Raw genomic sequence first — 21,287 nt, 5'->3', positions numbered from 1 at the left:
ATACACATCAAGTCACCATACTGCTTGAATCTTTTATTCTTTTCCATTAGCAAACATTTATACAGAAAGGAATTAAAAAAGGATATTGCTACAACTTCTCTGCACTGATCTCTTCAATTCAGTTGACCAGGTGATCAGAGGCACTGTTAGGAAAACCTAGAGAGTGCTGTTCTTCGAATTAGCCAGGGCCTCGTGATGGCACATCATTTGTACAACTGTACTATGAATTTGAGCAGATCAACAAACCAATAAAATTACTGACCTGGAGGCTCCAAATGCAGTGCAGGTAAAGAAGAGCTGCCGGGTTTCAAAGGGAATGAGGAAAGGACATTTGCTGGTTAACTGCTCACACCAGTCTGGCAGAGCTCCACTAGCCAAAGCCAGGGGCTCCTAAAAGAAACATAAGAAAATCATATTATAGTCAATGGCACAAAGCAAACAAGAATTAAAACCTACACAGTTCATGACACAGAACACAAAGCTTTAAGTTTGGAATTAAAATTTTAAAATATTTCACAATGACCTGAATATTACCTCAATCTGTTGCAGAATTTTGGTTGTAATTTTTTTGCTGGTGAACTCTTCAGGCGATGCATTGAACTGTAGATCATCCACATCTATGCAAAAGATTAACAAAACATTTTGATCTATTCAAGAAAAATTTTATTATCTTCCCCCAAAGCAAAACTTACATTAGTGTTTCATTACATACAAATGTTTAAATATAAAGGCCTATAGGTCAATAAAAAGATGGCATTATTGAAGATATAAAATACTAAAAACATGAACTTGTTTACAGCAATAGTTTTATTAATCTAATATTTCTCAGAGTTTTTAAATGTTAAAAAAAGTGAAACCACTATAATGAAACACCATACAAGCAGTTTTGTTCATTAACAAAAACAAAATAATTAAATGAACAGTAAGGACAGTACTGCTGTGCATCTGGAAGAAGAGCTGGTGAACAACTCACCTTCCTGTAGCGTGCGACTGGCTGAAGGCTCTCCACCAATGATGAAGAGGATGCGCAAGAGTTGCAGCACATCCTCCACACCACAGGCACTCTGGCCTGAGCCAGCTTTGGCCTGTGCCTGCTCCCGCACACCACTCAGGATGTCGCAGCTCTGCGTGGTTGACAGAGAACCTGTGCCAAGTCCTGATGACCTGCAGCCTCGCTCACAGAAATCCTGCAATAGCCAAACATGTGCAGAGTTAAGGTGCACCTGCCAGCACCCACACTTCCCAGCCTGTTATGCTCTAGTACCATACACTACACCAGGAATGTCAGGCTACAGTACAAAGCAGTTACTGCATTTTCACAAAAAGAAAGAAAATATGTTTCATGACAAATAATAAAAAAAGGAGAATGCAACTCAATGACATTTAGAAAATTTTTATGTCTAGAACATTTATAAGGCATTAAAATTATTCAAGACAAATACAAACATCTAACAGGTGGCTACACAACTGACAGTCAACCAAAGAAAAGAAAAAAACTGAAACAGTGAAGGGAAAAATAAAGATGTATGTATAGAGAGATATATATATGCACATCCGATGCCATTCTATACCTTGTATGCAGCTATGAGCTGCGAACAATTTCTGTTTTTCCTAATACTTTTATTAGTGCCGGTTAATTTCCAGTGGCGCAGGAAAGTTGAGTCTGCATTCTTCTGCATGTAGGTTATCAAGTCATTCTTTGGTAATTCATCTGTGCCAAGGTACTGTTCCACATGCTCTACAGACCAGCAACCCTACAACAGGAAGAACCAAATGTTGGTCTTTCCTGATTGTAAGTTCTCACGCAATACACATGCATTACAGTAGGATTAACCACTAAAAGGCCCGTGCAATTACCAAGATTAACCAGTAGGGTGATGTCAACCCCCCACCCCAACCAACAGGCTCCTAGTTTTAAGGTTAGTGACGACTGGGGCAGTCTACTGAGGAGGAGCATTTACACATTGGGAACAGCCACAGAAAAATCACAGGCAGGATTCTAATGAGTTGAGAGAGCGACTGAGATAGCAGAGATAGATAAAGAGTGGATAAGGAGGAAGAGGGCAGGTCAATTATTACCATCTTTCCACTTTCTTTCTCTTTGTCAGAATCCTTCAACTCTCTGTACATTATCCTAGAAAACAAACACAAGGTTAAGTACAAGACAAGTTTCTGCAATGACAACATGGCAAAAACAAAACTGAACAAAAAAGCTACAGGATTATACGATAAGTGACTCACGTGTATGTGGGCTCCCAGATGCGTCGAAGTTTGTCCGATTTGATGCTGCCGTTACAAGAGAGCTGAAGCAGCTTTTGGACGTAATAGAAGATGGTAGACTTGTAGTTGGAAAGAGGTAGTTCAACTTCCCGTGTGGTTCCCAGTCCTGCCACCTTTAGGATGAGAGCCAAGTGAGGGGACGGTGCGCACTCCACCTCCTCCTGCACCTCTGAGCGAGGAGTACCTGCAAGCGCCACATGACCCATAATGACTACACAATGCACGCTTATTTGTTGACTGCAATATTAGACTTTTCTTTTCAGCCCTGTTCAGGTGTGTCAACGTATGCAAGTTTAAGCTTAGCATGGGCATAGTCAAAAAGTTAAATGTTAATGCTATTCTGGGGAAGAACATGCCCAACACAAAATGATTAAAAACTTTACAGAAGACAGAAGGTGAAGAACCTGGTGTAGGGATCTCCAGGTCAGTGGTTTGCTGGACATTGGTCCGCCCAGGTCTAGGGTCAAATGCAGGCACTAGAGCAGAAAACTGCCGCTTCAGCACAAAGTCATCATCCCAGGTCCTGCGCCGGCCGCCTTTAGTTTCATATTCCTCTTCCTCCTGCCAGGCCACCATTGAACATCATAGCATTTATGTACTGCTTAAGTGAATATATGTGCAATATAGGCTTTCACATCTCACCACAAGCATGCTGTTCATAGAAACCATGCTGACAGAAATAAACATTCAGTACAAGACAACATAAAATACTTTACAAAAATAAATTAACATAAAAAAGGTAAAACTTTGATTACCACAAAAAGGAAAGAAAAAAAAAAATTCTAACTCAACAACTAAGGAATTGCACTGTACTATTATTGAAACTACAACAGGTTTTACCCTATGAATATGAACGTGGTAACCAAGGTTGACCCTGGACCGTACCAGAACTTCCTCATACTCTTGGTCCTCCTGATTGTCATCCTCATTCTCGTCGTCATCATCGTCTGGTTCGGGCAAGTCTTCTTCATCATCCAACTCAGCTAACAACGTGTTTGCCCGACAGCTATCCAAGAAATCTGCAAAGAAGAAAAACAAGAAAAAGAAAATACAAGGTGAGCAGGCATTTGACATCTGCAACCAAAAATTCTAACGAATTTGGAGAACAAGACCCCAGACTAAAATTAGTAGGAGGTGAAGCAATCAAAATGGAGATTAATAGGCAGGGGACAAAAACAAATTTGGTATAGATTAGGGAGACACAGGTAGGGAGAAGGAAAGAAAGGTTTTGGTAGGTGAATAAAACTAGCATGGCCTACCATAGAGGGAAAACTCAGCCTCCTGACCTGTGTCGCTCTCGCTAGACGTTGAGGTCAGGCTGGTCGTCAGAGTGTTACTGAGCAACTGGCCGACAGACAAACCTGTAGTTGCTGTGGCTACGTTATTGCTGCTGGTTACTATGGAGGTGGACATTGTAACTGTTGAAGTGGTACCAGTAGTTGTAAGGTTAGGAAAGCTCTGTGCACCCATGAGAGGAGAGGCTGCAAACAAACAAAAAAATGCTATTAGTATATATAATTATAAAAAAGGCAGGTAATTGGAAAGAAAAAGAAAAAAAGAACACTATACACGCATGCTTAAAATGCAACTCCGACGTAATGAGATGTCAAAATACATTCTGAAGGCCTCCATTTCCTGCCAAATTACAAAACATCAAAACTACTAATGAAGTCATAGGTGCTCAGGTAACTCCACAAAGGGCTTCAGTCCAAGGTATTTGTTGGATTTGCACCCCCCCCCCCCCCCCCCCAATAAATCATAAAGCCAAAATGCATTTTATAACCACAGTTAGTAGCTTGCAAAGTATGTAGTTAGCCTAGCCAACAACCCAAGCTGCAGCGACAAAGCCATGTTTGTGTTAGACATATTTTACTATCCAAAATAAAGCAAGCTTGCTTTTCATTGCTCCCCTTTGATAAAACCTTTGGGATAACTATGCAAGAACTTTTCTCTATCCGTCATTACACACTATAAATGGTACACTAGTGAGCTACAGATACTCACTGGCAGTCCCCATGACGTTGCGGCCCAGTGTGTTTGTATTATTGTCGCTACTGCTACGGCTCAGGTTCATGTTGTTGGTGGCATTGGTGCGGGACATGTTGGGTGCCCTGCGCACAAATGACTCCATCAGGCTGGCTTCACGTGATGACAAGTTGGGCACACTAGCGCTGGAACTCATGGGTGCACCAGCAGCCAGAAGAGAGCTGACCGAGAGACGGGCACTTGTGGCTGAACACAGAGGCCTCTGGGATGCTGCGTCCTTGCTGGATGACTCGGACACGGAGCTGACATCAGGCGAGCTGACACTGACTAGTCCCATAGACATGGCAGCTGACTCTGCTGACTGTCGCAGGGTTCCATCAGGTGCTGGTGTTTTGCGCTCTGCGCTTTCGTTTCCAGCATCAGCCGTGAGGGTACTGGTGCTGGAGCCAGAGCCAGCCTCTGCAGAGGAAAGCACTACAACTGGCTCTTGACCCTCCGCCCCTGGCGTTCCTCCACTGACAACAACCCCCTGCTCCAAAAGGCCTTCCACCCTGCGCTCCACACGTGCAGAGCTCAGGCTGATATCACTGCTGCTGGCCACGCTACACACCGAACTGCTACTGCCTTTCCGGCTGGAGGAGCTGGCCCCCGCCGCCGAGGACGAGCCGCCCTTGTCCGGACAGTTATTTTTCACCAGGCTGCTCCAGGACTGCGGTGTGCCTGTAACAGTGGATGAGATAGGTTTGGGTGATGGCGCTGACTCAGGGTCGTACCCTGGCGCAAGCTTGAGGTCAAACTTCCCCTCTGCACCCATACGGTATGAGTTTGAACCACCGGCATCCCAGGTAACATCAATCCAGCCTGGAAGAGGAGGGGAAGGAGGGAGGGGGGATATGAACGAGTGAGACCCAGCAAGAGAGCGGAGAAAGACAGTAGCAAGTCAAAGACGGCAGCATTGCTCGACACTGGACCAGAGAAAGGAAGGGGGCGAGAGAGAAAAAAAACAAACAAAAAAAAAAACCAAAAAAAAAAAAAAAAAAACACACAACACACACACACACACACACACACCTAATTTTACCTCTTTCCCCTTAACAAAGCAGCAGAAAATAAAATAATGCTACATGGTGAAATGTGGTTAGTGCCTAATGTCTCGTTAATTAAAAAAAAATAAAAATAAAAAAACAGATTAATTCCAGATAAATTCTGGTCCAGGTGAAGCAGTGGAGTAGGAATATGAGGCACAGAAAGTGACCAAAAATAAATAAATAAATAAATAAATAAATAAATAAATAAATAAATAAATAAATAAATAGACAGACAAAAACAAAAAGCAATAGATTTGTGCAAATGCAAAGCTAATAAGCCACTTCAGGAAAGAAACTAAAGAATATATTTCTGTCAAATGTAAAATACACTTATTAAAGCAACGGAGTCCATTGAGAGCTTGCAAATTGTGACATCAACATGCGCTTGGCTTGATTGATGGAGACAGTCGGGTTAAAAGGGTATTTTACACACTGAAACATGGCTGCCCAAAGAATTCAACAGCGACAAAGTATATGCTTATACAAGTAGGATAAAGAAACGTTACCTGTTAAGTTGGGGGGGAGGGGGGAGGGTTGCACTTCAAAATAGCAAACTAATAAAACATAAAAAGTATGGAAGGACAGTCTTAAGATAGAAGTGAACGACAATCTAATTTCTTAGAGATCTGAAGAATGCAGAACAGATCACTTTTAATGAGCTGTTAATACGGGACGGAAGCAAGAAAGAAAGCACCACAGAAGGCAGTCACACAGGAAGAAAATTTGATTTCAGAGGAGTCCTTTAACATCTGTCCCAGAATCTAGCATATCACATGTGGTAGTGAACATTAGTCATTTTATGACAATTTAAGAAAACAGGACTGGCATAAAAAGCAGGCCTCCTCTTGGCCAGGCTGGAAAACTTCAGATTCTGAAGCTAATTCAGCTACCTAAGTAGATTATCAGCAGTTACCCTATAAAAATAAAACAAAATAAATAAAAAGGTCACTGAACACACAGCTACAGATTGGGTGAACGTCTATCCCCCCCCTCATCTTGAAGATTTTACTCAAAGCTCCACAACACATGCAAATGCACTTGATGTTCACAATTTGTTGTCTTGAAACAAAATTGTACTATTGACTCCATAAGAGTTAAGTTTCAAAATACTTCTTAGATTACTGCTTAAGACTGACGGTCAAATGCTGCAGACAATTAAGCGTCAAATGTTCTCTCTGAAATTCTAGATTTCTAAATTCTAATCTGAATTTAAGCCAAGTGCAGACATTTTGGCATGCGTTCGTTTCTACAAATGTGCCTTACAAAACATAACACAAGAACTTGCTTCTGTATAGGGATTACTAACAAGAGGTTCCTATGAAAGCTACAGTTGGATACCCATGCACTGACAACCTCAAAATTGACTACGATGCTTACCATTGTGGGCCTCTCCGGTCACAGTGCCCTCTCCAGGAGGGTTGCCATCCTGGTCCCTCCACTTCCAGTCAATACCACGCACAACCCGGGCCCCCGGAACTATGTATTTCATCACCTGAGAGCGAAAGAGTCGTCGCTGCCTGCGTAGATTGGCTTCTGCCTCTTTTACCGCTTTACCTGAACATACAGATGAGTCATTTACCATACCAACTTCAGACAATTTAAAAATAAATAAAGAAATATCCACACACACACACACACACACACACACACACACGCCAAAAATACTGAGCTTGATCAGGTTTATGTTAGGAAAATTCCTGAACATCTTTAAGATCTGACTAGGTAGTTCAGGAGTTTATTTTAGTTGGGATGGTGTACACTGGGATGCCTGCAAGACTCTATACTGAGGCTAAAAGGCTCCCAAAGCTGGCCACCCGAGCAACTCGAGGCAACAAGGCTTCCGGGGGTGAGAGGGACCTTCCTCCCCAGATAATGAGTCTTTCTGGGCCAATCAAGTAATCTGGAGAGTCTTCCCTCTGCCAGCTGGGGAACTCTGTGTCTCTGTGAGTGTGAGTGTGAGTGAGTGTGTGTGAGAGTGTGTGAGAATATCGTTTCCCTTAACAACCCGTTAATGATATAATGATACAAGAGCTCTGGCTCTCTCTTACCTAGCTGGTCTTCACACACACCACTAACAGTGCCATATATTTCAAGTCCAGACAGGGAGAGGTAGTGTGTTTGCCCGCTGGCATTCTTCCCCATCTGCTTTATCCTAATGTGTCTCCAGCCCTGCTTCTCATCTTTGGGTGGGTCCAGAGGCCAAGTAGCAGTAGACCTAAGGCAAATACCACATATGCATGCTTGTCAACTAAAAACAGTTTCCAAAAAAAAAAAAAAACCCACCCACCAAAACCACACAATCGACAGATTCAATTTGTTCACAGCGCTGTCATTTTCCTGTCTCCTTCTCAGGAACAATGTACATGGAGATGCCAGTTTATTAAGCTACCTAAACTCATTGTCCACAGCAGCTCAGCTGTTGCTGCACAATTCGTCAGCCACCCTCTACCTAATCCATTGATGGAAAATAATCACCACAGGACCACTACTGACCATTCTCAGCACACATCGCCACATAACTCAAAGGAGGCATATAAAGAATTGTACTAGAGGTATTTCAGAGTTAAATTGGTCAAGAGGAATCTCACTGTGCCCAAGTAAAAGCTAGACAAACTTATTTTGTAGATGAGTGCACCACACAAAATTCAACCTGGATTTAATTTCAACAAAAGTCTACTTGGCGTCTCTTGGCTCATCATATAGACAACGTAGCCATGGATGCATACACTTTGAAGGAACATTAAAAGATCTCTTTTAGATAGAGACATGAGTGAAATGTCCTATTAGATCAGGCTTGATTAGGATTACCCAGTCATAGATGTATAACTTAAGAGCCCCAGAGCAAGAGTTGGTCATATTTTCAGGAAAACACAATTTATAAATTGAAAGCATGATAGAGACCGTTTATATCTGAGCTTCTTGTATTTTATATCTTTTACGCAAACAATTTGGGTGAGACGATTTGGCTTTTGCAAGGTATTTATTGGATGGTTTGTGACTTTGTCGTATGATTTGAATCACGATCTGCATGGGACTCTAAAACCACCATGGGCTCATGCACTGCAGGTCTTGTGACCAAAATGTTTGCAGTGTTTTCTGCAGTTATTTCTCTATTAAAATATCTCAAACTCAATTTTTTTTTTTTTAAATAGTGTGCAGGCTTTTTTAATTTAATTTCACTCGGAATTCAAAACACAAGATTGCCCACTGATATAAAGATGTCTGTTTTCATCAGATTCCCCCACAAAAATAATGCATAGACATTCCTGTATACATACAAAATAGCAAAAAGCCCATCAGTGTTTAACAAGCAAAATTCTGATGGCCCAGGCCATTAACACACCAGACTGTCCATAACTCTGAGCTGCTTAAAAGGCAGAGACTAAAGGACAGAAGGCCTACCCAGGCTCATTAAGGCTGCCATCATCCACATGGGTGTAGAGGGTCATCCAGTTTTGCCCGTCTTTGGACACTTGAAATACCCAGTTGCGGAGGGCGGAACGGCCATAGCCGCGGGCATGGCGTAGGGTATAAGCTGAGGGGATGACCCACAGGCCCAGGTCAACAGCAAACCAGGCATTTTTGTCATCGTTGGTGTGGCAGTTGAGGGCTGAGCTGTCTCTACTCAGGATGTCTTCCAGCCGGCCATAGGGCAAGTTTCTGCCCTCCGATGAGGTTACCACCACCAGACCATAAGCAGCAGGGTTCACCCACTCATACGCAGTTCTAAGTACAGACACAAAAAAAAAAAAAAAAAAAAAAAAAAAAAAAAAAAAAAAAAAAAAAAAAAAAAAGTTACTCTACAATTTACACAGCATTCATCTCCATAAAGGAACTAAAGGAAAAAAATAAAGAATTATAGTTTGCTGAGAGGACTCCAAGAGAAGGGAAGCTCACTTTGCATTTGTTCCGATCCAGTACACAATACCATTCTCATCAAAGTCATGCTGGTGTCGGAAGGTGAAGCTCTGGCCCTCTCGCAGCTTCCTGACAAAAATAAAGGAGGCCCTGTCGAAGTCATACCACTGTTTTGCCACCTGGGGAATAAGGAATAAAAGTTATGAACAATAATGAACAACAAATTATAGATTTACAAACAATGCACAAACTAAAAAGACCAAAAAAATAAATAAACAAATAAATTTAATAAAATAAAAAAAAAAAAAAAAAAAAAAAAAAAACGCCTCACCATTTTCAGTAGGTACTGCTCCAGTGACTCAACAGTAGCAAGAGGTTCCATCTTGAGCATCCTGCCAGTCCTATCAATCAGAGCTGTCTCACCTGGAGCACGTTCCAATCGGAAACGCAGTCTCCTGGTCAGAATCTGACAAGCAAAAATAATTTTATTTAAAATAGATCTTTGTGTGCAAAAAAACCAAGTCAGCAGACTTTAATCCGTTTCAATAACAAAGCAAAAGTCTGGTAAGGAGGCACACCTGCAAATTGTATGTTGAGCCAGGCGTGTCATACAAATGAAGAGGTAGCCGTTCTATAGACTCCAGGACTGCTATCAGCTTTCGGATTAAGGCAACTGCGGGTCGACTATAAAAAAAAAAAAATTTATAAAGAAAAATGAGGGGGAAAAAAAATAAAGAAGGGGAAAACAAACAAAACCAAAACAAAAAAAGCTGTTGGGGGGGGGGGCTGTAATCTCTTACCTTTCATCATCCTCATTTTCACTGAATGCAGTCTTAAACACATTTATCCTTTCCATCAATGGCTTACAATCATGCTTCATGTCAAGTTCCACACTCTGTTAAGCAAGAAGTTGGTGGTTACAAACATGATTAACAGAAAACAAATGATACTTTATTTAGATGACTTTTATAACTCACATTATTTAGAACAGTAAAAAGTGCTTGCACTAGGCCGCTGCTGCACATTTCATATGGCGAAATTGTATTCTCATCTTTGAGAACCACAATCAAATTTTCTAAAGCTGTTTTCATGAGGTCTCGCCATGTGTTCTCTCCCTCTATACACTGAGAGAGAGAGAGAGAGAGAGAGAGAGAGAGAGAGAGAGAGAGAGAGAGAGAGAGAGAGAGAGAGAGAGAGAGAGAGAGAGAGAGAGAGAGAGAGAGAGAGAGAGAGAGAGAGAGAGAGAGAAAAATACACAACATGCAATAGTTTTTTTTTTTTTTTAAATAAATAATACAACACTGGACAATGGGGATTTCACTACTGTCTCTTACTCCTATGAGTGCTAATCTCCAATAATGGTCAATAATAATCTGTAAGCTTAATTTTCTTTTACAATCTTTAATAACGTAGTCTAACATTTTAAAATGTAGCATAATGTCAGAGTGGAATCACTTGGCAACTTAATCCTTCACATTTCTTTCAGAAACAAGCTTTGACATGTGTTTACTGCATTTTGTTAAGTATTTAAAATGTAAATTTTCTTAGATCTAAAAGACAAAAATAATTTGTAGTTCACATCTTCATACTTGTCTGTTTGTATGCAGCTCCCAGGCAGACTCCAGCTGAGTGGCAATATTTCTTAAGGTGACGACTACACCCCTGGGCATACTTTCCACAGCTTTAAAATGGTCATCATACAAGTCTCTGGCCATAGTTTTCACCTACAGAGAGCAAGACAGAAAATTAGCCAAGTTCGGCAAGTTAGTCTGCAAATTCTCATCCTGGATATATTATCACAGACAAAGAAATTTGGCTGCAAAAGCACATATGCTTGAATCCTATATTCTGGGATATGGACTAAAGCTGAATTAAGTTTAAAACATTCTTGGAATCAAAAAGGAAGCACAAAATACTTAAAACTATCCAATCTGAAAACTACCTTCTCAAATCAAGAATTTACCATACAAGCAAGCACGAAAGGATTAACACTCACTTTTTGTTTTGTTTTTTCCAATTTGGATTTGAGTTTCCTTCCTCGTTTTCCAGTCCAGCCAGTAACAAACTCTGAGCCTGAAACAAGTAAGAGGATATACAACCCAGTCAGAAAACAACTTTACACATATACATACACATGTGTGTGTGTGTGTGTGTGTGTGTGTGTGTGTGTGTGTGTGTGTGTGTGTGTGTGTGTGTGTGTGTGTGTGTGTATGTATGTATGTATGTATGTGTGTGTGTGTGTGTGTGTGTGTGTGTGTGTGTGTGTGTGTGTGTGTGTGTGTGTGTGTGTGTGTGTGTGTATGTATGTATGTATGTATGTATGTATGTATGTATGTATGTGTGTGTGTGTGTGTATATATATATATATATATATATATATATATATATATATATATATATATAAAAAATGTGTATTTATTTATTTTTAAATATACACACACAGCTTGTATTTTTCACACACTCACCAAGGGATGTTTCAGCAGTGAAGGAGTGCTTGGTACCTCGGTTGGATTCAAACACAAAACCTGGCAAATCCTCTTTCAGGATAGTGGCTTGTTGCCCATCTGAGTTGTGGATGGCAATCTCTCCTTCCTTCAGACAGGTAAGGGACCAGTTTCCCACAGTGAGTTTAGTGGGCCCTAGCGTTGACAAGATGGGCTGGCTGGCTGTGACTGGCTTCACCTGACTCCTGGCACGCTGTAGCTTCTCCAGAAACTCACTCCGAGACTCTGAGGGAAGCAGACGCATGCAATCAGCAACCAAAAATAATTAAATCAAATTAAAACCCACCCCACATTACAGCTTTTCACAGTTTTTATACAATCCAAAAAACTATATAATTTAGGCATGTACACCCAACTTCTGTTTTCAAATTACAGGAAAATTGCATTATGCCCTTTTTGCCCCATTCTTATCCACACATAATGACTCAAATGCTCACTGACTACAATTTAAACCTCTTCATAAAATATCCCATTTAACAAAAGTGAAAAGCACCTGAACTGTCTGACCCTCCCTCTGGGCTACCACTGGAGTACATGGTGGCCAGTTTGCCATCCAGGATGAAGCGAAACCAGCCGTTGCTGCCATTAGAGAGTTCCAGCGCTGCAGCATCACTCCAAATATACAGGCAGTCCCTGCCCCTAATGATGGACCAGTCCCGCCAGTGGTAGGGCTTGCCTTGCTGGATCTCTTTAGCATCCTCCTGAGGTTCATCCTCCTGTAAAATATTAGATTAAGTTACTGAATGCTTAGTATATAAATACTATCAAACAATCTGCATTCTCACAATTAAAGCTCAAATCAAACCAACTTTGACCAAAAGAACTGCAGTTATATAATCTCTGATGATGCAGATAGATTAATTAAAAATAAATAAATGAAATGGATTTTAACCTTCTCAGGCTTGGCTTCTTCTTCGTTCTCATCATCTGAGGTGGGCCCTGCCAGAGTTGACACTTTATTGATTACACCCAGTCTGGCCAGCTGGTCCAAGAACACATCTCCACCCTTATCAACCAGATCCCTGATGATCTGCAGGGCCAGCAAGTGACCATCATCATCATCCTGTGACGGAGAGAGAAAAACCATAGTTCACACACTGTTGGCATTTGAACATCCAAGAACACATGAATCACAAAAATGTACAGTTCAATTCAAAGTTTGATCAAGTTTGGATATAAAGAGTAAACAGTTGTTTTAAGTCACTGCCACAAGGAAAACAGACAGACAAAATGAAAAGCCCAAATGAGCACTGACCTCCTGATCCAGCACTGTAGCAGTGATCTCCACTAAGACAGTGGGCAGGCTGTGTCCAGCATCTGAGTCACACACTTCCTTAAGGAGCACTTCAGAACTGTAGTGCACCATCTTCCTAATAAGAGCTAAACTAGCTTTCCTGCAGTACAGAGAGACACATTTTGCCATCATGACTATATTTAAACCAAACTGTAGACACTTCAGCACATAAATGTAGACTAAAATTGGCAGTAGGGTTTTTACCTTAAAAATGAAAGCACAAACCATTATTGCACAAAACAAGTTCAGTAACTGTGGTATTAAAATAAACATGCTTTAGCAATGTAAACTTTTGCTTTGGAACATGAGAACTAGAATACTGCAATATAAGCAACAATTTCTGAAATTAACCTTATTGAAGGCAGCATGGTTTGCTGAAAGGTTTGTGCAAATACAGGAAGCAGCCTTTTCAGATAGACAGGAGCCATTTCAGGATCTCCTTTCGGCTCACTGCCCTCCTCCTCTTCCTTATTCACATCCTTCTTTTTCTTGTCATCCCCCTTGTTCACAGGACACATCCAATCTCCTATAACAAAAGACATGGCAAAAAGTATTTATAATGGGCCTCCTCTCTCAGAGAAACAGACAGCACAGGTAACAAAAAACGTAACCTTATTTACATATTCATGTACAAAATGAATGGGGGGGGGGGGGGTTAAAAAATAAATTAATTAATTAAATATTCACCAGGAGACTGCAGGATTGCAACAACTTCACTGTGCCCTCTTTCCCTGGCTTTGTCTAGCGGTGTTTTGCCATCTTCATCTCTCAAGTCAGGGTTGGCTCCATGACGCAGTAAAGTCTACAAGAAAGAAAACATTATGAAACACACTCCAAATGGTATGAGATAAAAGCTTTAAAAATTGGTACAGCAAGTACTTCGACATAATTACAGCTCCTTTTACCTTGGCTACTTGTGGCCGTCCAAAACAAGCAGCATAATGTAGTGATGATGACCTCTGACCTCGATTGACATCAGCACCTCTCTCACACAGGAATTCCACCTGAAGCACGGTCAGAGAACTAACATTTAGCCAATAACAAAATTAACTCCCTGCCTTGGTTCTGTCCCACTGACCTGCATAAGCCATCATTACAAAAAGTGGGTCAAGAAACCAGGTTGCATTAGGCCTGATTATATATGGTATTCATAACGCTTGCCATGATTACCCAGTTTGCAAATGTGGCAAAAAAATGTTGCAATAATTTTTTGTTTCACTTTACGAACAATGTTATGCAAAAGAATCTGTCTGTCCTTTACACTGACTGCTTAAGTGCATTCAAAATGAATTAATGCTGAAATTCCTCCCTGAAAACAACATCTAAATAAGTTAAATATGGTAGTGTTCAAGAATAATCAGACATTTTTAGAAAATTAAAACCTGTGGTGGACTAACCATTTCTTGCGTGCCAAACGCAGAAGCCCAATTCAGAAGTGTCTGCCCTACATCATCCATGAAATTCACTTCAAATGCTAAGAGAAAAGATAAACAGACCAAGAGAGAGAGAAATAACGAATAAGCATTTCACTCAACAACATGACATGTGTAACAAAAACAATATGCGGAAAGGTCACCCTAGTTTCAATCAAACCCTCCAACATCAAAGTACAAACTCGCCTCCGGTGTCAATAGCATCGATGAGTGCATCTGTGTCTTTACTGCGGATACAGTCAATGAGCTGTCGGTGAGAGCGCTCGCCAGAGCTGTCAAGACGTCGCAGGCCCGGAATGCGGCCGGTGGAGCCAGCGGTGGACTTGGGCAGAGCCTTGCGGCCCTCAAACAGCAGCACCAACAGCAGGTCAACCAGCCGCATAGTGTCCAGCACACAACGCTCGTCACCCTGCAGGGCACTCTCCATGGAGTCAGGCAGCTCTGAGCGCAGCAGGTCCTGAGGAAAGGCACACAGACAAGTTTTATTCCAGCACTAGAGACCCTGAGCAGCATTTTCCCCAACAACTATTTTAGAAGATATGATACTATGGACATTAACAAACTATGTTTACATGAACACCAATGATTTGATTGTTGTATGCAAGCTATGATAATGCAAAGAGTTAAAACAATTCTTCGTACTATGTTAGAAAGTTCTGACATTCTGGAATAGTTATGTATTAAGTTAATCAATAAGTGCTAACTATTGATTAACTCATTAAATGGGGTGTTGAAAAAAAAAGCAAAAAAGTTCCTTCATAAAAATTCTGTAATACACTGGTATTATGAGGTTCAGTCAGCATCAGCCAAACAAGAATGACTGATGCATGTAGGAAATATTGTTTTGTAATTGGCTATTTAGAGGGCTTAACAGCTTAGCTATGAAGTCATGTTAAATAAGACTTTTCTAAATTATTGAATAAGAAATCACAGTAGTAAAAGGTAAGTTGAAACAGTAGTAGTACTACTACTGACTGACCAATAAATTTATAGTTTTTTCAAACTTTAAGATTAAAGCAGCTACTTAGCCAGTGGTTGGTAGCGTTAAATAAAAGTCTGCTTTCCCAGCCAGCTAAATTATTATTTTTGAGTTCAAAAGAATAAAAGTTCACTGATCAGCCAACATGGTCATGTTTTTAAGTCATTAGTTAAATTCTAAAGTTAACTATCTTTAATAATCAACCTCTTTTTAGCCCTTAGAATTAACAGGCTGTTAGTTCAGTTTGGACTGAATTCAGAAGAGAGGCTATTATAGAACGACCGTTCTTAATCCCATCCTAACCCCACATAAGAAAAAGTGTATGATAGAAGCGAGTGGTTGGTATAGCGCAGTGGGTAACATCTCTACCTTCCACACTGTAGGCTGGGGTTCAATCTGCACCTTGGCAAACAGCCTACACTACACCAGTGAGAGTCCTTGGGCAAGATTTAACACTACCTTCGCTTAACTGTGTAAAAATAATCAAATTGTAAGTCGCTCTGGATAAGAGTGTCTGCCAAATGCCATACATGTAAATGTAAGCATCCTAACTTGATAAAATTTCATAATTACTGTCTTAACTTTAAGACAACCCCAGAGGTCTCTTAAATTCAGTTTTAACAGTCTGTTTATGCAGCTAAAAAGTTTGGGGGGGAAAAAAATTGGGAGCGGCAATGCTCTGCAAAACAGCATGAAGCGCACTCACAATTCTTAACTTCAATATGATCACGATGTTTTTTTTTTTTTACCCCAGTAATGGTAGCTATTAGTCCGGCTAACTACATTATTTTGATTACATGTTTACATTTCAGTCTGTTTACAGTGGTTGGTTGCAATGTAAAAGACATAACAGATGATTGTCAACTTCGATCAAATAGATTTCCTAACGCCATAAGATTCCTAAATTAACATAAGATTTGCTTCTGTAATACGAATTTGTGAAAAATCAGATCTTGACCTCTCAGGTCTTAGAAGATATGAAGTAATACATCTCCAGAACCATATATTGGGTAGTCTTGTAGGCACCTCTTGTATAAGTCTTTGTTTCTTAGAGTAACTAAGAACTTAGTCAGGCCACACAAAGGTTTTACTTAGGAAGGCCACTCAGTTATATTTGGTGACAATTTTCTCTCTTCTTTTTATCCATACAGGAAAACAAAGCCACTTACAAATCAATTAACAAAAGCAGTGAAGCTCTCTTCACTCAAGCGCCTCTTGGCTCTACTTGCATGAGAAAGGGTTATGTGCTTGCGCTTTTTCCACTCAGAAACAGAGCTTGGTTAGGCTGTGCAGTGTTGCTTACATGTGTAACCAGCGGTGAGCCTCTGCACAGTGTGGAGAGCAGGCTCACAATCGTGGACACCTGGTTGCTGAGTTTGGAGTCCGCAGCTGAGGGAGCAGCTCCGGTGGAGGTACGACCAGGCTTACAAGTGGAGGAGGGTCCAGCAGCTGTGCCTCCTGCTGCAGCCATGCGAGACAACAGCTCCTCAGTGAGCCCATGCTTGGCCAATGGGGCTGGATCCACCCCACGTCGGGTAAACCGGTCAGCCAAAGAGGCAAAGCACCGCAGTGCTCCATCAGAAACCTGTAACATCACAGCAACATACAGGTTTATAAATGCAGATTACCACCAACAAAGGCACAAAGACTCCCATTCCTATTCTTAGCCACTTTCTTCTAATCTTATTTGGTAAAATAGACAAAGCACACCACAGGAGTTTTCACTGTGTCTTTAGTCAGGGTAAATCTTAAAGTATAAAATGAAGAGAGAGGGGGAAGAAAAAAAAAAAAAAAAAAAAAAAAAAAAAAAAAACCCACCCTCCAACCCACCAACCCACCAACCCACCAACCCACCAACCCCCACACAATAACTTAAAACATGTTTTTTGGTTCACATAACAATCCATAACAATAACTGATTTAAATAAAGATTTCGGGGGGGGGGGGGGGGGGGGGGGCAGGTTTTATATTTGAATATGGTCATGAATTAACCCAGGTTCTGAAGAATATTCCCGTCATCAGTTGCAGGTGTTACCTGGTGGTCCTCGTGCTTAAGGAGGCTGGACAGAGACTCCACGCAGGTCTCTAAGGAGGAGTCCTGTGGCTCCATCTTACTGCACAGACGAGAGACCACTGCCATGGCAGAGTGCAGCGTGTCCTTATGCACCAAATGACCACTGTCCCTAATGAAGCTCAGAACACAGTTCAGTCCCCCAGCCTCAAACACAGCACCAGACTCCCGTGTGCAGATCAGCTCCAGCACCTGAGAAAGCAGCAAGTTTGATTATTTAAACTTTTATTTTAAATGTTTCACACCGTACATATAGGGCAAGGAGTCCCATTACAGGTCTGTTTATTTACTGTCAACCCAATCTTCTACATTTCAAATTTTTAGTCTACATATCACTGGAGTTTGTCGTTCATTTTGTCATCATCGCAATATTCACCTTTTCTCAGTTTATACATGCGATATAGCAAAAACACACAAATGACATTTAAAGACATGCAGTTCCTAGTTTTGCATCAAAGCCAATATCAATCAATGAAGCAATTTCTGCATGAACACTAGCAGATCGAACAGTAATATTTACTGGACCCCAGCAGTGACTAAAACTCTGATATGTAGTGAGGTATGCATATATGAGACTAACCACTTGAGAGATTCAGATGTGAAACAACATTCAGCACCCCTTTTGCAAAGCCAGAGAAGCTTCTGAATATATGTACACACCACACATTTAACTATATACTGTTCAGGTTTTTAAATTTTGTGCACAACACAAATTTGTGTTTAACTAAACTGTTAAACATTGTTTTTATAACTAATTACATAATAGTAATACTAATTATATAGTAAATAAACAAAAGTCTTAAGCATCTGAAATGGTACCCAAACAAAAAAAAAAATGACATTTGTTCAAGCTTGTTTTATTAAAACTTAAACTTATACTAAAGCTAGATAAATTTAGCTACCATTGACAAACTAAACTTTGGTAGCTCAAAAAAGTATCAGAAGGGGGAGGGGAGATATTGGAGAATCCCTAGCAGTTCATACAGCAGACTGTTTACATGCTCTCTATAACATGATCAATACACAGTTGTTTAGTATTCTAAAAGAATGGAAGAACTACAATAAACTCATACACTACAATGAGGAGTGTAATGGTACACCGAAGTCCTGGTTCATTTCACACTGCAGTATGGGAATCACAGTTCAGTACAGTCCAAGTACAAAAAAAAAAAAAAATCCAAATGCTAACTAATGTGTACAGTAATAGTTCAACTTCAGTTGTAATTTTGTATATAGCAGAGAAAATACAGAACAATGTGTAAGACTTCATCCTGAATCACTTCACAGGTGCAAAAATATTGCAAGCTGTGGCGTTAAGACACTGGCGTTTTTTTTTTTAAACCCTTCTGTTTTTAGTTACTTCAGTAGCCGCATTCCTCAATTCTCACTCACTCTTCAAACACCTCGTAATACAGTCTCACAGCTAACCAGAGGTTAGCCGAAGTTATGGTCATTTCTCAACTGAAATACAAGAGGGTAGCAACCAGGTGTTACTAGGAATCCCCACCCCAACACGAAAGAACAAGCGAACCAAGTAAACAAACTATCCACATAGCTTAGGTCGAGACAGTATTACCTTTACACACTGCTCAGCCAGATCTCTGCTGGTCCTATTGTTGAGTTCCACCACCACCAATCGGTTGCAGAGGGCCTTAATGGCCCCATCCACCCCAACAATCCTGCGTGTGCACTCAGCCGACACATCCAGGTAATACGTGATGGCCCTGGCAGTCACCTCCAGAACATTGTCAGGGGCGCTTTCATCCAAAAAGATCTTGCACAGAGCTGGAAGAAATGTCCGTGGAGGACATCTGGGGGCAGAGAGAGAGAGAGGCGCAGAGAGAGAGAGAGAGAGAGAGAGAGAGAGAGAGAGAGAGAGAGAGAGAGAGAGAGAGAGAGAGAGACGCAGAGAGAGAGAGAGAGAGAGAGAGAGAGAGACGCAGAGAGAGAGAGAGAGAGAGAGAGAGAGAGAGAGAGAGAGACGCAGAGAGAGAGAGAGAGAGAGAGAGAGAGAGAGAGAGAGACGCAGAGAGAGAGAGAGAGAGACGCAGAGAGAGAGAGAGAGAGAGAGAGAGAGAGAGAGAGAGAGAGAGAGAGAGAGAGAGAGAGAGAGAGAGAGACGCAGAGAGAGAGAGAGAGAGAGAGAGAGAGAGAGAGAGAGAGAGAGAGAGAGAGAGAGAGAGAGAGGCGCAGAGAGAGAGAGAGAGGCGCAGAGAGAGAGAGAGAGGCGCAGAGAGAGAGAGAGAGGCGCAGAGAGAGAGAGAGGCGCAGAGAGAGAGAGAGAGAGAGAGAGAGAGAGAGAGAGAGAGAGAGACGCAGAGAGAGAGAGAGAGAGAGAGAGAGAGAGAGAGAGACGCAGAGAGAGAGAGAGAGAGACGCAGAGAGAGAGAGAGAGAGAGAGAGAGAGAGAGAGAGAGAGAGAGAGAGAGAGAGAGAGAGAGAGAGAGAGAGAGAGAGAGAGAGAGGCGCAGAGAGAGAGAGAGAGAGAGACGCAGAGAGAGAGAGAGAGACGCAGAGAGAGAGAGAGAGAGACGCAGAGAGAGAGACGCAGAGAGAGAGAGAGAGAGACGCAGAGAGAGAGGCGCAGAGAGAGAGAGAGAGAGAGAGAGAGAGAGAGAGAGAGAGAGAGAGAGAGAGAGAGAGAGAGAGAGAGAGAGAGAGAGAGAGAGAGAGAGAGAGAGAGAGAGAGAGAGAGAGAGAGAGAGAGAGGCGCAGAGAGAGAGAGAGAGAGACGCAGAGAGAGAGAGAGAGACGCAGAGAGAGAGAGAGAGACGCAGAGAGAGAGAGAGAGAGAGAGAGAGAGAGAGAGAGAGAGAGAGAGAGAGAGAGAGAGAGAGAGAGAGAGAGAGAGAGAGAGAGAGAGAGAGAGAGAGAGACGCAGAGAGAGAGAGAGAGAGAGAGAGAGAGAGAGAGACGCAGAGAGAGAGAGAGAGAGGCGCAGAGAGAGAGAGAGGCGCAGAGAGAGAGAGAGAGAGAGAGAGAGAGAGAGAGAGAGAGACGCAGAGAGAGAGAGAGAGAGAGAGAGAGAGAGAGAGAGAGAGAGAGAGAGAGAGAGAGAGAGAGAGAGAGAGAGAGAGAGACGCAGAGAGAGAGAGAGAGACGCAGAGAGAGAGAGAGAGAGAGAGGCAGAGAGAGAGACGCAGAGAGAGAGAGAGAGAGAGAGACGCAGAGAGAGAGAGAGAGAGAGAGAGAGAGAGAGAGAGAGAGAGAGAGAGAGAGAGAGAGAGAGAGAGAGAGAGAGAGAGAGAGAGAGAGAGAGAGAGAGAGAGGCGCAGAGAGAGAGAGAGAGAGAGGCGCAGAGAGAGAGAGAGAGAGAGAGAGAGAGAGAGAGAGAGAGAGAGAGAGAGAGAGAGAGAGAGAGAGAGAGAGAGAGAGAGAGAGAGGCGCAGAGAGAGAGAGAGAGAGAGGCGCAGAGAGAGAGAGAGAGAGAGAGGCGCAGAGAGAGAGAGAGAGAGAGAGGCGCAGAGAGAGAGAGAGAGAGAGAGAGAGAGAGAGAGAGAGAGAGAGAGAGAGAGAGAGAGAGAGAGAGAGAGAGACGCAGAGAGAGAGAGAGAGAGAGAGAGAGAGACGCAGAGAGAGAGAGAGAGAGAGAGACGCAGAGAGAGAGAGAGAGAGAGAGAGAGAGAGAGAGAGAGAGAGAGAGAGAGAGAGAGAGAGAGAGAGAGGCGCAGAGAGAGAGAGAGAGAGAGACGCAGAGAGAGAGAGAGAGACGCAGAGAGAGAGAGAGAGAGACGCAGAGAGAGAGACGCAGAGAGAGAGAGAGAGAGAGAGAGAGAGAGAGAGAGAGAGAGAGA

General features: G+C 42.0%; 1 protein-coding gene across 5 annotated transcripts in view; it reads right to left on the bottom strand.

Moving 5' to 3' along the window:
* Positions 1-21,287, bottom strand: part of hectd1 (HECT domain containing 1) — a 37,385-nt gene that overhangs the window by 7,190 nt on the left and 8,908 nt on the right. The window contains exons 3-34 of one of the 5 annotated variants that reach the window (XM_037541971.1): positions 19,070-19,304; positions 17,458-17,685; positions 16,726-17,007; positions 14,630-14,900; positions 14,408-14,484; positions 13,916-14,014; positions 13,698-13,812; positions 13,362-13,536; positions 12,972-13,110; positions 12,609-12,779; positions 12,210-12,432; positions 11,678-11,941; positions 11,209-11,285; positions 10,802-10,936; positions 10,190-10,336; positions 10,013-10,107; positions 9,791-9,896; positions 9,544-9,678; positions 9,252-9,391; positions 8,757-9,080; positions 7,403-7,569; positions 6,732-6,908; positions 4,285-5,127; positions 3,540-3,761; positions 3,121-3,299; positions 2,685-2,841; positions 2,242-2,464; positions 2,080-2,134; positions 1,572-1,754; positions 974-1,187; positions 535-617; positions 263-390 (exon numbers count right to left, since the gene is read on the bottom strand). In XM_037541971.1, coding sequence (XP_037397868.1) covers positions 263-390; positions 535-617; positions 974-1,187; positions 1,572-1,754; positions 2,080-2,134; positions 2,242-2,464; positions 2,685-2,841; positions 3,121-3,299; positions 3,540-3,761; positions 4,285-5,127; positions 6,732-6,908; positions 7,403-7,569; positions 8,757-9,080; positions 9,252-9,391; positions 9,544-9,678; positions 9,791-9,896; positions 10,013-10,107; positions 10,190-10,336; positions 10,802-10,936; positions 11,209-11,285; positions 11,678-11,941; positions 12,210-12,432; positions 12,609-12,779; positions 12,972-13,110; positions 13,362-13,536; positions 13,698-13,812; positions 13,916-14,014; positions 14,408-14,484; positions 14,630-14,900; positions 16,726-17,007; positions 17,458-17,685; positions 19,070-19,304 — 6,069 coding nt within the window. The remainder of the gene's footprint in view (positions 1-262; positions 391-534; positions 618-973; positions 1,188-1,571; positions 1,755-2,079; positions 2,135-2,241; positions 2,465-2,684; positions 2,842-3,120; positions 3,300-3,539; positions 3,762-4,284; positions 5,128-6,731; positions 6,909-7,402; positions 7,570-8,756; positions 9,081-9,251; positions 9,392-9,543; positions 9,679-9,790; positions 9,897-10,012; positions 10,108-10,189; positions 10,337-10,801; positions 10,937-11,208; positions 11,286-11,677; positions 11,942-12,209; positions 12,433-12,608; positions 12,780-12,971; positions 13,111-13,361; positions 13,537-13,697; positions 13,813-13,915; positions 14,015-14,407; positions 14,485-14,629; positions 14,901-16,725; positions 17,008-17,457; positions 17,686-19,069; positions 19,305-21,287) is intronic. The other 4 variants (XM_037541972.1, XM_037541973.1, XM_037541974.1 and 1 more) reach the window with 4 other exon arrangements.

This window comes from Pygocentrus nattereri, chromosome 10 (assembly GCF_015220715.1).
Source record: "Pygocentrus nattereri isolate fPygNat1 chromosome 10, fPygNat1.pri, whole genome shotgun sequence".
NCBI lineage: Eukaryota > Metazoa > Chordata > Actinopteri > Characiformes > Serrasalmidae > Pygocentrus > Pygocentrus nattereri.
The sequence above is the reverse complement of the archived record's forward strand: the minus strand, read 5'-3'. Positions and strand labels throughout refer to the sequence as shown.